The following is a 16,814-nucleotide window of genomic DNA, read 5'->3' on the forward strand; positions in this document are numbered from 1 at the left end:
AAATGATAACGAGATGAGAACGAGTTTGTTGATTGAATGGGATAATCAGAGATAACGGGTTTAAAATAAACGTTATCAATACATGAAAGGGTTTAAACGCCCGCGGAATGTTCCCTCATTCGGTTATTCTTTCAAAAGAAAATCAACTTCATGTGAAAAACATGTTGAAAATCTAGTTGTCATTAAAATAACCACGTGACCTGCTGTGAGACTCGAATACGCGGGAGATCACGTGCTCGTTCTACGAGGCTGCGTCATCACGTTGTTCATCGCCACTTCGGTTGAAGGGAATCTCCAAACGACACCACGACCAAACACCCCTGCCCGGTAACCCCGTGCCAGCCCTCACCCGTGAGTGTAATACGCATCGTCACGTGATCTCTTCTTTCCCCTCTACATCCTTTCATTGTTGTACTCGTACCTTTAAGAGAGTTCTCGAGGTTATATATGAAGAAAACAGGTGAGTGCAACTGGCTACTAACATTGATGGCTGAATACAATAGGCCATGGGCCAGATATGGTCCTCGTGCACCCCCCCCCCCACCCCAATATATTTTTGAAGCACTCGGGTCCCCTCAACATGAAATCAACTGGTAACAGTAAATAAACTGGTTCTTACTATTCATTTTTCACACATATTTGATGGTACCCTTAAAATATATCTTTTCCGTGTCGTTATGTTCCCTGAGATGGCTGAAAGTGGTCTGAGTTATACAAGTTATATATCATCTGAAAGGTAATTATCTGCTGGTCATTATAAATGGCATATATTTTAGATTTCGTGTTACCATTGGCCTCAAAAATCAAGTCGAACAGCTCTACCCCATGTTTCGCTGTGCCAACGTAACACAGACCAAGATATTCCAACTTATATTTCAAATCCAGCCACATAGTCAGGTTCGCTCTGTCAATAAATTATATTTCGTTCAAAATCATGGTAGATTAGCAAACCTATACATTTTTGGAAAGGTTATGGCATAAGGAAACTAAAAATCAATGTTTACATTTGGAGAGATACCTGTATGGCGGCCATTTTGGATTTTCAAAATGGCCACTGTAAAATACATATTTTGTTCTATTTCTGCCTCTAATTACCCTAAAAACTTTTAAAAATATACTAAACCTATATTTTCAGGGACAAGGAATCCAATGAAAGTATCAAATTAGTGCTATGGGGAATGGTAAGACACGAATCAAAGGTTTTGAATTGCAAAATACTGTCTTTATATTCGCGATAAGTTGCATAATGAAATACATGTTATCATTTTGTACAGGCAGTTAATAACATCAAAATGTGTCACAATAATTCATATCACCAAACATACACATGCAGTCAGTATAACTTCACATCGACACAGGCAGTCAATGACAAAATATACACAGGCAGTCTATGGCATCAAACATACACGATTACAGAATATGCCATTTAGAGTTCGTCATCACTGTCCTGTGTGTCGTATCCGACAATATTGTCCGCATCGTTTTCACAGTCCGTTCCACACAAGCAAAGGTCGGTCAAATTGATTGGCAAATCGAATTGGTCGAATGGTCGATCGAATCGAATTCGATGAATCGAATCGAATCGAATGGTCGAATGGTCGATCGAAGCGATTGGTCGAATGGTCGAATGGTCGAATTGTTCGAATTGGTCGAATCGAATTGGTCGGAATTGGCAAATGTAAACATTGATTTTCAGATTTTCCATGTAATAACGTTTCCAAAAATGTATAGGTTTGCTAATCTACCACGATTTTGAACGAAAAAACATAGTGAACCTGACGAAACATTGAAAAACCTGTTTTTTTTTTCCTCTCACTGCAATTGTCTCACACACGTGCACCAAGGAGTCTCCACTTTGCACCAAGGAATCTCCACTTTGCACCAAGGAATCTCCACTTTGCACCAAGGAATCTCCACTTTGCACCAAGCAGTCTCCACTTTGCACCAAGCAGTCTCCACTTTGCACCAAGGAGTCTCCACTTTGCACCAAGGAGTCTCCACTTTGCACCAAGGAATCTCCACTTTGCACCAAGCAGTCTCCAATTTGCAACAAGGAGTCTCCACTTTGCACCAAGCAGTCTCCACTTTGCACCAAGGAGTCTCCACTTTGCACCAAGGAATCTCCACTTTGCACCAAGCAGTCTCCACTTTGCACCAAGCAGTCTCCACTTTGCACCAAGGAGTCTCCACTTTGCACCAAGGAGTCTCCACTTTGCACCAAGGAGTCTCCACTTTGCACCAAGGAGTCTCCACTTTGCACCAAGGAATCTCCACTTTGCACCAAGGAGTCTCCACTTTGCACCAATGAGTCTCCACTTTGCACCAAGGAGTCTCCACTTTGCACCAAGGAGTCTCCACTTTGCACCAAGTAGTCTCCACTTTGCTGGAAGTTAAACTTTTCAGTTTCAACACGCATAATCCAGTCATCTCAGAAACTTAGTTATATGTAGCTGTCTGCAGTAATGGATTAAATAAAATATATTAATACTAATAATAATAATAATAACAACTTTATTTGGTCCCTTATTTAAGACAATTAAGCCTTAAATATAAATTGCTGCTTACATGAGTGGGACACTTGGGTTTGCTTCTGGGAAGCAATCAGATCAATCGGAGGTGGGATGGGTGAGAGGCTGATTCGCAGGGTACCATTCAAAGTTGCTTTCAGTTTATTCCTGCTCTTTGATTTTGTGCCAGTCACAAGTGAAAACCCTGACTCGCACAGGTATGTGGTGGTGAAAGGTAACATGAACTTGATTGCCCGCTCTGACTGAATCCCCTGCCACTGTAAATGCAAACTTAATATATCCTGGTTCGTATTTTCTGACGATGTGTTTCACCACCTTTTAGCAGTTCCTGAAGATTCGCCACCATCATCTGTTTTTCTTATCAGTTAACGGTCCATGTTTGTCAAAATAAAATACAGTCAAAGTAAAATACAGCAGCTTGCCTTTTCGTGTGAACACGAGATACCCGAGACGTTCTCCATACCGGAAACAGCTTTGATCAACCAAATGCGGTCAATGGCGAAACTGCAAATACTGAATCCGCGAATGTTACGGATGGAAACCCTCAAATCATTTCCGAATTCACCTTTAAACTCAATCTCTCTACATTTTCTTATCATTCCAATCACAAATTAATACACTAGCATTAATATAACTTTTTTTCTTTCAATAGCATTAATCTATCTATAATTCCAGTAATCTCTGTGTGTTTGTTTGTCTGTGACCGCTGTTTCTCGACAACCACGGGTCCGATATACTTGAAACTTGCCAGGTATATTGCTGGGGACCCGAGGATGTGCCTTTTCAAGGTTTCATATTAATCGGACAATTACTTACCGAGCTATGTCCAAAAAACGATTCAACCAATCAGAGAGCAGCGAGCTATCGCGTGTGCCGAACGTGGCGAACACACTCTGCCTCGGATGGCACATTTGAGAGCGTATTCATTTATTTCACGTTTGCAAACTATGTTGGCGCTATGTTGGCGTTAAACTATGTTTTAAAACTAATAAAAACGACTTTGCGATTCATCGTAACTGCGATATACGACCTTCCGGAGCTCCCGTGAGAGCGTGCGCCATTACGGATAGTAATTCAATTAAAAACATAAAAACATTGTCCCAATTCAGTCAGAGCGAAGGGCGTTGTTTTAAGCGAAGAGCGTTTTATTTTTCCCCTTAAATTCAGTCGCCGGACGGTGAAAGCTTTTTTTGGGGGGCAGCTACTGGCAGCCACGTACGGCCAATCACAGGACACGTTGTTGTGTCGACGTGCCGTGTTGTTTTCCCTCGCGGTTTGGAATGTTTTTCCTTTTCATTTTTTTTCTCTTCTCTTTCTACTTGATGATGGTAGCAGTTCTGTACTCGCAAGCCGTTCGCCGTTCGCTTTGGCGTTGCGAATGGACCAAAACATTTCATGGACCAAACCATTTCATGTAAAGCGGTCGCCTTTCGCTTTGGCGTTGCGAATGGACCAAAACATTTCATGGACCAAACCATTTCATGTAAATAGGGGGGGGGGATATAATTTTAGATATATATATAGTACGGGCATGCCCTAGTATAATGAAATTTTACGAACACTTGTGAGGTAAACTAATCACCTGCCTTCTCAGGTTGGTGTCATGTCCGTGGACCACAACGTTGCACCTTCCGGCCCACTGATGGTCACGACCCACGGTTGAGAATCTCTGGTCTAAACGACTTTTTAGAGAAGATAGTCCAACTTTCGTTTTGGATTTAGCAGATGGGACCGACATTTTTTTCGTACCAACGCCACATAGATCGCTCATCCATCCATCATCTACAACCTTTATAACACCTCCTCATTTAGAGGTGACATTGGATATACAAGTTAATTTGAAAAACTTTCTGCCTGTTTTGTAGTTAAAAGGAAGAATGAGGTTTAACCATCGTTGTATGAAGTTTAATGATGCTGTGATATAAAACAATGCAGTGAATAAAACAAAACGAGCGAAAAACACCTCATTAAATGAACAAATACCTCAACATACATTTAATAAAAACCCGTTTAACTTTTCTTCATTCCCGTCATCAACGAACAGAAAATTTTTTTATCTTTAAATAAACGTTTTACAGATCTTTCTCAGTACTAGGACGTGCCCGTACGTGGGTGCCCGTTCCTTGCCAAAAAAAAAAAAAAAAAAAAAATTTGTGTAGGGGTGTGTGTGTGTAAACATCCTAGGGCGTGCCCATACGTGGGTGCAAAAAAACATGCGTGCAAACAACAACAAAAAAAAACTTTGAAACCACGTGGCAGTAACGACCACAGAACCCCCCCCCCCTATTTACATGAATGGTTTGGTCCATTCGCAACGACCACAGAACCCCCCCCCCCTCTATTTACATGAAATGGTTTGGTCCAAAGCGAACGGCTTGCGGAGTTTGGTAAAGAAATCGCCATAGCTCGGTAACTACTTGTCCGATTAATATGAAACCTTGAAAAGGCACATCCTCGGGTCCCCAGCAATATACCTGGCAAGTTTAAAGTATATCGGACCCGTGGTTGTCGAGAAACAGCGGTCACAGACAAACACACAAACACACAGACACACAGAGATTACTGGAATTATAGATAGATAAATAATAAAATGAGAATCTCCGAGCAAACCCCTCAGATGAGATTCGATCCGATCACGTGAACCTACGTCACAGTTACAGCACGAAGTTTACAAGGTCTTTTGCGTCTTCACAGGTCTTTTGGTTCCTTTCCTCTGAGTCTTTAAGGGTATTGGGGTGTTTATTTTTTTTTTTTTTTTTTTTTTTTTTTTTTTTTTTGTATACAATATCGAGGCTCGTGAAAGAGCGAACATTAATCACACAGAAAGACAAACCGACACATAAAACATATAACATAGGGAGCGGTAGACAAGATGGGGAGAGAGGGGGAAGGACACAAACACAACATTTGAGAGCAGGGACCGAGAGACATGGAGACATCGAGAGATCTGAGAGAGGGCGAGGGCTTTGGGGGGGGGGGGGGGCGTGGGAAGGGGGCAGTGGGAGAGGTATAAAACATATGGACACTGCCAGGACTTCCAGGAAAGAAGTTGGAATTTCAAACAAGGTGGATCTGGGGTGAATTAGCGGGGGTAAAAAAGATCAAGGTTTTGGATGGGGGAAGATAAGAGATGGTGGTGAACAGCTGTTTTAAAGACCTGGAGGGAGGAGTGGGATTGAAGGGAGTGAGGGAGTTTGTTCCAGAGGCGGGAGAAAAGAGGAATGAAAGAGTGAAGGTGAGCGGAGAGCCGAGATTTCGGCAGTTTAACCATCAGAGGGTTGCTGGCAGATCTTGTGCGACCTGTAGGAATATTTGGGGGACAGAGCACAGAGAGAGCTGGGGGTGCAAGGCCGGAGAGGAGTCGGTAGAAGACAGAAAGACCACCTACCTGCCTGCGGTGAGTGAGTGAAAGGCCCTCAGAGATAGCTTCATCGCGGGAGATTCCAATAATTCTGAAAGCTTTGGTTTCAACAGCGAGAAGCCGAGCTAGGTGTGAGGCAGGAGCACCGGCCCATAGGGGAGAACAGTATTCCATTGAGCTGCGGATGAAAGCCTTGTATGTGGTGAGGAGCTCAGGTGTGCCGAGGAAGGACTTCGCACGACGGAGGATGCCCAGTCGGCGACTGGCTTTGGAGGCCAGCTTGGAAATGTGGTTTTCCCAAGAAAGATCATGGCAGATAGTGAGACCCAAAATCTTGAGCGACAGAACTTCTTGGAGAGGATTGTTGAGAAAGTAGATGGGAGGGTTGTCCAGTCGATCTTTTCGGAGAGACATAGTAAGAGTGTGAGATTTGTCAGGATTGAAAGACATGTTCCACTTGTTTGACCAGTCTGTGATTTTGTCCAGGTCTTCAGAGAGTGAGGAGGCAGCAGACTGCCGATCTGAGGGAAGAGGAATGGAGCGGCAGAGAGTGGAGTCATCAGCAAAGAGATAGAGAGGATTTTCGAGAGAGTCAGAGAGATCATTGATGAAGACCAGAAAAAGCACGGGGCCCAGAACACTGCCTTGGGGAACTCCAGCCTGAACAGGAAGAGGAGATGAGAGAAACCCATTCAGGGCCACACGTTGACGACGACTAGAGAGGAAGTCCGCCAGCCATGCGTGGAGATTTCCATGGATACCAAAGGAGGAGAGTTTGGTGAGCAGAGCGGGGTGCCAGACCGTGTCGAAGGCACGTGATATGTCGAGGGAGACAGCTCTAATTTCCTGTTTGGCATTGAGGACCTCCATCCATTGTTGAGACAGCAGAAGCAGCATGTCCAGAGTAGAGTGACCTGGTCTGAAACCAAATTGATGATCAGAGATCAAGCCATTGGAGAAGAGGAAATATTTCATATCAGAAGCAATGATGGATTCCATGACTTTGCTGATAATTGGGAGAAGGCTGATTGGTCTGTAGTTGCTAGGATCTGTTTTTGCACCTTTTTTGTGCAAAGCGGTGATGTTGGCTGATTTCCAAGCAGATGGCAGTTGACCTTGAGCAAAAGAGAGGGTGAAGAGAACAGAGAGAGGGTGAGATAGAGCAGCAGAGCAGGATTTTAGGACCCGTGGGCTGATGCCGTCGGGTCCAGTTGCAGAATCAGAGTCGAGGGTTGACAGAAACTTTTCCACCTTGTCAGGAGGAAAGGACACGGAGTCCAGGAGCAGCAGGGTACGACTGGGTATGGTGGGCACAGAGAGGGATGGGTTTGGGACACAAGATTTAGAGGCAAACACAGAGTTGAGGCATTCAGCTTTTTCACGTGCGGAGTCAGCTGTGTAGCCGTTTGAGGTAAGGGAGGGGATGGAGGGGGAACAAACACCAGAAACGGATTTGACCAGACGCCACCAGGATTTGGAAGAGGGAGACAGATAAGAGAGTTCGGTCTTGAGAACGGAGAGATATTGTTTCCTGGCTCTCCTGAGGGTGGACACACACTTGTTTCGGGCTTTGTGAAAGGAAATGAGATTTCCTTCCGTTGGATTTGCTTTCCAGGAGACGAAGGCAAGTTGTTTCTGGGCAACAGCCTCACCACAAGATTCCGTGTACCATGGACGGGAGGAAGGGTATGACAACTGAAGACGAGATGGGATAAATCTGTGCATGAGAGAGAGCAATTTACTTTGGAAGAATTCCCAGGATGAGTTGATGTCAGAGGTGGTAGAGATGGGAGACCAGTCCAGATGATTGATGGCTGCTTGAAGACCGTGCCAGTTGGCCTGAGTGAAATGCCAGACTCGTCGACGCTGAGCAGGCTCCCTGAGGATGGTCAGAGAGATGTCCACTTTAACAAGGACATGATCAGATGTTCCGATCGGAGCAGAAGAAGAGCAGCAGACATTTTCAGGGAAGTTAGTCATAACCAAGTCCAGAAGAGAAGATGTTCCGTTGACTGAGATCCGGGTCGGGAAATTGACAGATTGTGTCAGTCCCAGTGAGTCGCAGAAGTCCTTTGCTGAGGAGCCATGGCTGGTGAGAGAGGTACCCACACCCAGCCAACTGGCATGATGACAGTTGAAATCACCACATATGAGGAAGAGAGAGTTGGGATGAGTAGATAGAAGTTGGTCCATATCATCAGACAGCGAGATGTAGATGGAGTCATCACTGTTTGGTGGACGGTACAACACACATATGAACAAGAGGTGGGAGCGAAGGGGAAGCCGTAGCCAGAGGTATTCCTGGGGGTGAGGTGGAGAGAGTGCAGTGCAGGGCGAGTGAGGAAAAGAGTTTTTGATAAAGATAGCAACCCCGCCTCCAGGACGAGGCTCAGGTCTATCATACCGGAGGAGGGAGTAGCCCGGGAGAGATACTATGGAATCAGAGACATCATAAAGGAGGAAAGTTTCTGTTAAGCAGATCACGTCTGGTTTGACAGAAGCAACCTGTATGGAGAGATCGGTTAAGTTTGAACGAAGGCCCCGGATGTTTGAGGTCCATACCGTTAATGAAGAGGAAGGGGGAGCATCAGATACAGAACAGGGGGGAGGAGGGGTAGGGTAAGATGTGGAAGAGGTGGAAGAGGTAGGGAGAGCTGTTGAAGGTGTGTCAGAGATTTCAGAATAGCTCGGAGAAAGGGAAGGATGGGGCGGACAAAAGGTTTGATGGTGATTGGGTGAGCCACAATGAGGTGTTATTTGAGGAGGGGGAAGAGCGAGGCAGAAGGTTGGGGGAGATGGAGGTGAGAGTTTGAAGGGGGAAGAAGCGGGGAGGACGCTTTGAGGAGGGGGAGTGAGCGGGGGGAAATTGAGAAGCAATGAGGGTGGGGAGATTTGAAGGGGAGGGGTGAGGGGGGAGTTTGGGAGGGAAGGGACAAGGGGAGGGATTTGAAAGGGATGGGATATGGGGGAGATTTGGAGGGGAGGGGTGAGGCAGGAGTCTAGGAGGGGAGGGGCGAGGGGGCGTCTTGGCGGGGAGGGGTGAGGGGGTAGTTTAGGAGGGAGGGGGCAAGGGGGGAGATTTGAAAGGGATGGGTGATGGGGAAGATTTGGAAGGGAGGGGTGATGGGGAAGATTTGGAGGGGAGGGGTTATGGGGAAGATTTGGAGGGGAGGGGTGAGATTGGATTTTTGAAAGTGTACGATTTATGGGAAACGAACATTTATTGCAAAATGAGTTTCTTGTGACCTTCGAGTTAAAAATACGTTTAAGGACGCTGGATGGAGGATGGAGTGCAGGAGAGTTTAGGGAATGTAGAACAAAGGCACTATAGGAGATGGATATTTTTTTTGGGATGAATTGATTTGGTGAGCAAGTCGAAAGCAGCCTTTTAAAGAAGAAGAAGAAAAAGGTGTTATAAAATATGACGGAATACATAACTTGAGGGGAAAGTGTAAACATTGAAGGTTAATGAGTGAAAACTATCTGGGGAAATGGGGGAGAAACACGTGGTCGAAGAACGAACGAACGAATAAGAATGAATAAACGAATGAGAACAGAGAAGGAAATGTTTTTTTTTTTTTTTTTTTTTGAGTTGAGATTTACACAAGGAAGTAGGCTATGGGTGAAAAGACTGGGAATACAGAGAACGAAAGTTATTGGATCACAAACGACGGACCACTGAGAGAAAAACAAAGCCTCAAGGTTGTACAGTGCACACTGTACAAGGCCTTGCTCGCGACACGGCAAACAGACGATCAATTTATGAAAGATAAACACCGAGAAACAACCAAAGTTGCACACAATAACTTCACACACCGAAAGATAAATACAGTTTCGACAAAATACAATTGTGAACAGACTTAACTTCGAAAAACGTGGAGACCGTGTGGAGCTTCGAAAATCCCTGCCGCCGTCTCCAAGATCTCGCGAGATCTCTCGCGAGTTTAAGGGTCTTTGGGGTGTTTTGGGTCTTTGGGGTGTTTTGGGTCTTTATGAGTGTTTGTGGTCTGAAGTGTCTTGGGGGACTTAAAAAGGTCGTCAAAACGTCGAAGGGGTCTCAGCAGTCTAAAGGCTCAAAAGGTATATTTCAACAGGACGCAATTAAGAATTCATGGACTGTTTTTGGGTGTTATTTTAATTTGAAGAAGAAGACGGTTTGGTCACAAATATACAGACATAACATTAACCATATACGTTTGCTCTATTATAATGAGATGCTATTGAAATGTGAGTACGTCGATTAATTACAAATCACTGAAGCCTGAGTACGTCTCTTAAATACCTTACTATTGAAATATCAGAACACTACGTCCATTAATTATATGATATGGAAACCTGAGTACATCTATTAATTACACCGAGTACATCTATTAATTACACCGAGTACATCTATTAATTACACCGAGTACATCTATTAATTACACCGAGTACATCTATTAATTACACTGAGTACATCTATTAATTACACTGAGTACATCTATTAATTACATGCTATTGAAGCATGATTACATTTGTCTTCTGCGAGTTTTTGGTCTTCGTGGTATTTTGGGTTTTTGGGGTATTTAAGGGTCTTTTGGGCATTCAGTGTCTTTGGAAGAATTATACCTTAATTCTTCTTCCATTTAATTGTGGTTTACATGAAGCATCTATTTACTCTCAGAAGAGGGAGAAAAGCATGGTATGAGATTTTAATGACAGCAGGAATACACGGAAACTCAAGCATATAACAGTTACAAGAATAAGTCATCCAGCTCGTGTTTCTCCTATAATCCTCGTACATAAATCATTTACATAGTCTTCAGTTGTTCATCTTGGAGGAGGTGGTTGTGAGTGTTTGAAATTGCAAGGCAGGAGGTTGGGAGGAGGAAGAGGAGGAGGGTGGAGGAAGCAAGGGGGACCTTGTGGAGATATCAACATTGACATCACGAAGTACTGAGACAACAACATTCTCCAAGACCCGCATTTCCAAGATATTGGTTGTAAATATGTAGTTCTTCCTCCGTCAGTTTCTGCCAAGCTGTCTGACATCAAAGGAAGACGAAGCCTTGAGATGCCAAGCTTTGCCACGTGGCATGAGATCATAATAGATTTGTTCTTATCCCATTTGATTTTAGTGCACGATTTAAAATCCATTTCGTGTGACATGTGATTCTCCAATAGTAAATCTATCCCAATATATCTTAAAACGTTGCCTTTGAAGGGGAAACAACTTCAGTTGTTATTTATTACCCCCCCCCCCCCCCCCCACACGTCTTGCAGCAAGTTTGGCTTTTATTAAAACTGGCTGCAAATGACTTCTAAAACTCGGCTTTATCTTCAACCGAGTTGGACACAAACTTTCATCAATAGTTAAGATTAAATTTATGCACAGGCATTTGGAGTCTTTAAGGGTTTTTTTGGGGTATTCTGGGGTCTTGGTGGTCTTAAGGGTCTTCAGGGACTTAAAAGGTCATCAAAGGTCTGAGAGGTCTCTGCAGTCTAAAGGGTCAAAAGGTACATTCCAACAGTACTTAATTAAAAATCCATGGACTGTGTTTTTGGATGTTATTTTAATTTGAAGAAGAAGAAGATATTTACGTCACAAATATACAAACATAATAACCATATCCCTTTGTTCTATTATAATAAGATATGGAGAAGCAAATGAATAAATAGTGAATTTTTTTTAGCGATAGTTTTCTTTTAATTTAGTTTGAGCTCAGGGTGGACACAGATGGGTTAGCATTTTGAGATTCTTGTTGTCTTTTGGCACTAATTTGCAGTCATTGTTGTGGACATTCTGGTGACAGCCAGCTGTTCGGCTTTGATCAAGGGATTCAGGAGTACTGGCTGGTTGTCAGGGGTTACAGATGGTACTCTGAGTAGTTGTGTTTACAAGGTATATGCCAAAAGGGCTGCACACTTTCACGACAGCTTTCTCCTTACTGGTTCACTGAATACCTTGCGTACTGTTGAGGATCGCAAACAAGGAGGGCACGTACAAGCCAGTATGGGTAATGCCATGTGAATTTAACAAACCTTTATCAGGGAAACTTTTTCCATGGTCAGAGCACTTTTTGTGCGAGCACTCCAGCGTGGGTTGCACGATGGATGTTCAAGCTCCGTTTAGAAATAAAATTCATGTCACAAATAGAGCATTTGTAAGGAAGCTCTCGTTGGCTGTTATCGCCATATGCGGGTTTTATGAAGTGGGAGGCAGATTTCTCCCAGAACTCTAAACCTCTCTCCTTTTTCAGGAAAGGATTATTATTAATGAACCAGTTTGTGAAACTTCATTCTCATAGCTTTGTTCCAAGGACTTGTTTTATAATCATCACTGAACCTCTGACAACCTCCACCTGTAGTTTGTTTGTCATGGTATTCCCCAGATATCAGGGCCCTTAGGGATATTTTGGTTCAAATTCTTCCAAAAGCATCAAATTTGGCGCAGATGTTGCCCATGCCATACTCTTACGATTTTTGATGGGTGCCAAGGGCGGTATGATCCGGGGACCATACTGGTCCATCCCGCCATGTCACCTGACCTATGACGTCATAATGAGGATATGCATCCAATCACATGGCGTACTATAAGTGGTCAAAGTTCAAAATGAATCGATCGAAAAATGAAGGCAGGGATCCATTTTTAAGGTTTTCATAAAATCCAATATGGCCACCAGGTCACATGACCTATGACGTCATATTTATGACATGTACACAATCATGTATACAAGAACCCGGATCATGATCGCACAAAAATTAAACACAAGGATATGGCATACAGTTCATAAAACATCAAAATCCGTACCTTTGTAATTAGACTGATGAACTGCGTATGCCTGAAAATTAGGAAATAGACATGTAAATATTTCCTCTAATTGTCAAAAATAAGGTCAGAGTTCGAGTACCCAACCCAGAAACATAAAATGGTGAACCTTGTGTAAATCTTGACAAAAAACTCAAAAACCGACATGTTTGACTCAAAAATGACCTTTAAGATGACCTTGAGGGTTGACCTTGACCTCGAATCATCAAAATGACATCATAATTGGATTCCTCGACCTCGAAAACCCCTGAAAAGTGGTATCATACATGATTCCAGCCCTTTTGGTTATTTAACTGATTTTCCTCTAATCTGGGTGGCGGCCATTTAGTATTTTGCCAATATGGGGCCCCCGGGGGGGGGGGGGCGCCCGTCAAAAATCGAAAGAGTATGGCATGGGCAACATCTGGGCCAAATTTGGTGCTTTTGGAAGAATTTGAACCAAACGGCCCCAAAATATCCCTAAGGGCCCTGACTAGGAATGCTTTTGAAGTACTCAGTAAGATTTTCTTGATCATCTGGATTCCCTTTTGCTCCGACTGTCACGGGTACAACTTCAGGTGACTTCAATTTTGAAATCCTCTTAACATCATTTTTGATATCCTGGTATTTCAGATTTCAGCTCTCCTGTATGGATCTTCATATGTTTATTCAAATTACCACGATGAGAGAAATCTTTATCACATATTGAGCATTTGTGGGGTCGCTCTCCTGTATGGATCCTCATGTGTTGATTCAAATTGCCACTATGATAGAAATCTTTATCACATATTGAGCATTTGTGGGGTCGCTCCCCTGTATGGATCCTCATGTGTGATTTCAATGTGCTGCCATGAGAGAAACCATCATCACATATCGAGCATTTGTAAGGTCGCCCTCCTGTATGGATCCTCATATGTGAATTCAAATTGCCTTTTCGAGCGAAACCTCTATCACATATCGAGCATTCGTGAGGACGCTCTCCTGTATGGATCCTCATATGGAATTTCAAATCGCCTTTTTGAGATAAACCTTTATCACATATCGAGCATTTGTGAGGATGTTCTCCTGTATGGATCATCATATGTGATTTAAAATTGCGTTTTTGAGAAAAACCTTTATCACATATCGAGCATTTGTAAGGTTGCTCTCCTGTATGGATCCTCATATGTAATTTCAAATGGCCTTTTCGTGAGAAACCTCCATCACATATCAAGCATTTGTATGGTCGCTCTCCTGTATGGATTCTCATATGTGATTTCAAACTGCTGCGAAGAGAAAAACCTTTATCACATATTGAGCACTTGTAAGGTCGCTCTCCTGTATGGATCCTCATGTGTGATTTCAAATGGTGTTTTTGAGAGAAACCATTATCACATATCGAGCATTTGTAAGGTTGCTCTCGTGTATGGATCCTCATATGTGATTTCAAATGGCATTTTTGAGAGAATCCGTTATCACATATCGAGCATTTGTAAGGTTGCTCTCCTGTATGGATCCTCATATGTAATTTCAAGTCGACCTTTCGAGAGAAACCTTTATCACATATCGAGCATTTGTGGGGTCGCTCTCCTGTATGGATCCTCAAATGTGATTTCAAACTGCTGTTTTGAGAGAAACCTTTATCACATATCAAGCAGTTGTGTGGTCGCTCTCCTGTATGGATCCTCAAATGTGATTTCAAATTGCTGCTTTGAGAGAAACCTTCATCACATATCGAGCATTTGTGTGGTCGCTCTCCTGTATGGATCCTCATATGTGATTTCAAATGGTCTTTTCGAGAGAAACCTTTCTCACATATGGAGCATTTGTAAGGTCGCCCTCCTGTATGGATCATCATATGCGGTTTCAAATGGCCTTTTTGAAAGAAACCTTTATCACAGACAGAGCACTTGTTGGGCTGTTTTCCAGTGTGGATCCCCATGTGTGTTTTGATGTCACTCGTTGAAGCAAAATCCATTCTGCACACATTACACTGATAACGTATTCGCTTTCCTGCAACCTTTATGTGTTTGTTTAATTTAATATTGATCTTGATGTTGCGAGTCCCAGACATGCTCTTCTTTTTTATAGAAAGTGAGTCTTGATGTCTTGATTGTTTCTTCACAAAAGGCTTCTTCTTCATTGTCCAGCTGTGACTGGCCCTTATTTGTCCCATATTACTTCTGGATTGTTCTGCAGAAACAAAGAACAGAAAAAAAATTTTTTGGCAAAATCAAAATGCATTTTTTTGTTTTTTTTTTGTATACTGAATCGAGGCTCGTGAAAGAGCTAACATTTATTTCACAAACAAATCAACCAGACAAACAAAATATATAAAAAGAGGGAGCGGAAGACAAGATGGGGAGAGAAGGGGAAGCACACAAACACAACATTTGAGAGCAGGGAGAAGTGTGGGAGGGAGAGGGCTTGGGGGGAGGACGCGTGGGAAGGGGGGAGGGGTAGAGGTATAAAACACAAGAGACCAAGGACATAAAGGACAGAAGTTGGTATTTCAAAAAAGCGTAGGATTTGGGGTGAAATTAGCGGGGGTAGAAAAGATCAAGGTTTTGGATGGGGGAAGATAAGAGATGGTGGTGAACAGCTGTTTTAAAGACCTGGAGGGTGGAGTGGGATTGAAGAGAGTGAGGGAGTTTGTTCCAGAGGCAGGAGAAAAGAGGAATGAAGGAGAGAAGGTGAGCAGCAAGTCTTGATTTTGGCAGTTTAACCATAAGAGGGTTGCAGGCAGATCGTGTGCGACCTGCAGGAATATTTGGGGGACAGAGGCCAGAGAGAGCTGGGGGGGGGGGGGGCAAGGCCAGAGAGGAGTCGGTAGAATACGGAAAGACCACCATCCTGCCTGCGGTGAGTGAGTGAAATGCCCTTGGAGTTAGCTTCAGCGCGGGAGATTCCAATGATTCTGAATGCTTTGGTTTCAACAGCGTGGAGACGAGCTAGGTGTGAGGCAGGAGCACCAGAACAGAGGGGAGAGCAGTATTCCATAGAGCTGCGGATGAAAGCCTTGTATGTGGCGAGGAGCTCAGGTGTGCCAAGGAAGGACTTCGCACGACGGAGGATGCCCAGTCGGCGACTGGCTTTGGAGGCCAGATTTTAAATGTGGTTTTCCCAGGAAAGATCATGGCAGATAGTGAGACCCAAAAGCTTGAGTGACAGAACTTCTTGGAGAGGGTTATTCAGAAAGTGGATGGGAGGGTTGTCCAGTCGGTCTTTTCGGAGAGACATCGTAAGAGTGTGAGATTTGTCAGGATTGAAAGACATGTTCCACTTGTTTGCCCAGTCTGTGATTTTGTCCAGGTCTGCAGCGAGTGAGGAGGCTGCAGACTGCCGATCTGAGGGATGAGGAATGGAGCAACAGAGAGTACAGTCGTCAGCAAAGAAATAGAGAGGATTTTCAAGAGAGTCAGAGAGCTCATTGATGAGGACCAGAAAAAGCACAGGGCCCAGAACACTGCCTTGTGGAACTCCAGCCTGAACAGGAAGAGGAGATGAGAGAAACCCATTCAGGGCCACATGTTGACTAGAGAGGAAGTCCGCCAGCCCTGCGTGGAGATTTCCATGGATACCAAAGGAGGAGAGTTTGGTGAGCAGAGCGGGGTGCCAGACCGTATCGAAGGCACGTGAAATGTCAAGGGAGACAGCTCTAATTTCCTGTTTGGCGTTTTTAGCCGCGTCGCAGACGCTGGTCATAGAGTGCCCTCTGCTGTTGTTGTTGTTGTTTTTCTTGTTCTTGCTTGCAGAGAAGACAAAACCTCAAAGCTGCACCCATTCTGGGAACCATAGCTCCACCCATTCTGGGAGAGGCTTCATTTAAACAAATATCCACCATTTTATTAACTCGCATAGCTTTGAGGCCTGTTTTGTAGGCCCGTGGTGTCTTCCTCTCTCACACAGTTTTATTTCAAATCAAATTCGATATATCATTTCATTTTTCACAGTCGCTAACATAGTTTTAGACTCGGTTGAAAAAAAACAGGAATAAAATCCGATGAAAGTTGCCCTTTATAGAACGAAATGAATTCTCAAAGGCCTGTAACTTCAGGCCTGATATATTTTTTCTCAAAGGCCTGATATATATTTTTTAAATCGCAGCATGGTCAGTCATACACCGCCCGAAATAACAGACGGGAAAATGCCGAGATATATA

General features: G+C 43.7%; 2 protein-coding genes across 2 annotated transcripts in view; both read right to left on the reverse strand.

Moving 5' to 3' along the window:
* Window positions 1-16,814, reverse strand: part of LOC144888354 (uncharacterized) — a 304,399-nt gene that overhangs the window by 113,154 nt on the left and 174,431 nt on the right. The gene's annotated exons all lie outside the window — the stretch shown is intronic.
* The window catches only part of LOC144889911 (uncharacterized), a 115,813-nt gene continuing 109,562 nt past the window's right edge, over window positions 10,564-16,814 (reverse strand). The window contains exon 5 of the mRNA XM_078771128.1: window positions 10,564-14,845. Coding sequence (XP_078627254.1) covers window positions 13,281-14,845 — 1,565 coding nt within the window. The 3' untranslated portion in view covers window positions 10,564-13,280. The remainder of the gene's footprint in view (window positions 14,846-16,814) is intronic.

The sequence above is a fragment of the Myxine glutinosa genome, chromosome 1 (genome assembly GCF_964187855.1).
Source record: "Myxine glutinosa chromosome 1, kmMyxGlut1.1, whole genome shotgun sequence".
Classification (NCBI taxonomy): Eukaryota; Metazoa; Chordata; class Myxini; order Myxiniformes; family Myxinidae; genus Myxine; species Myxine glutinosa.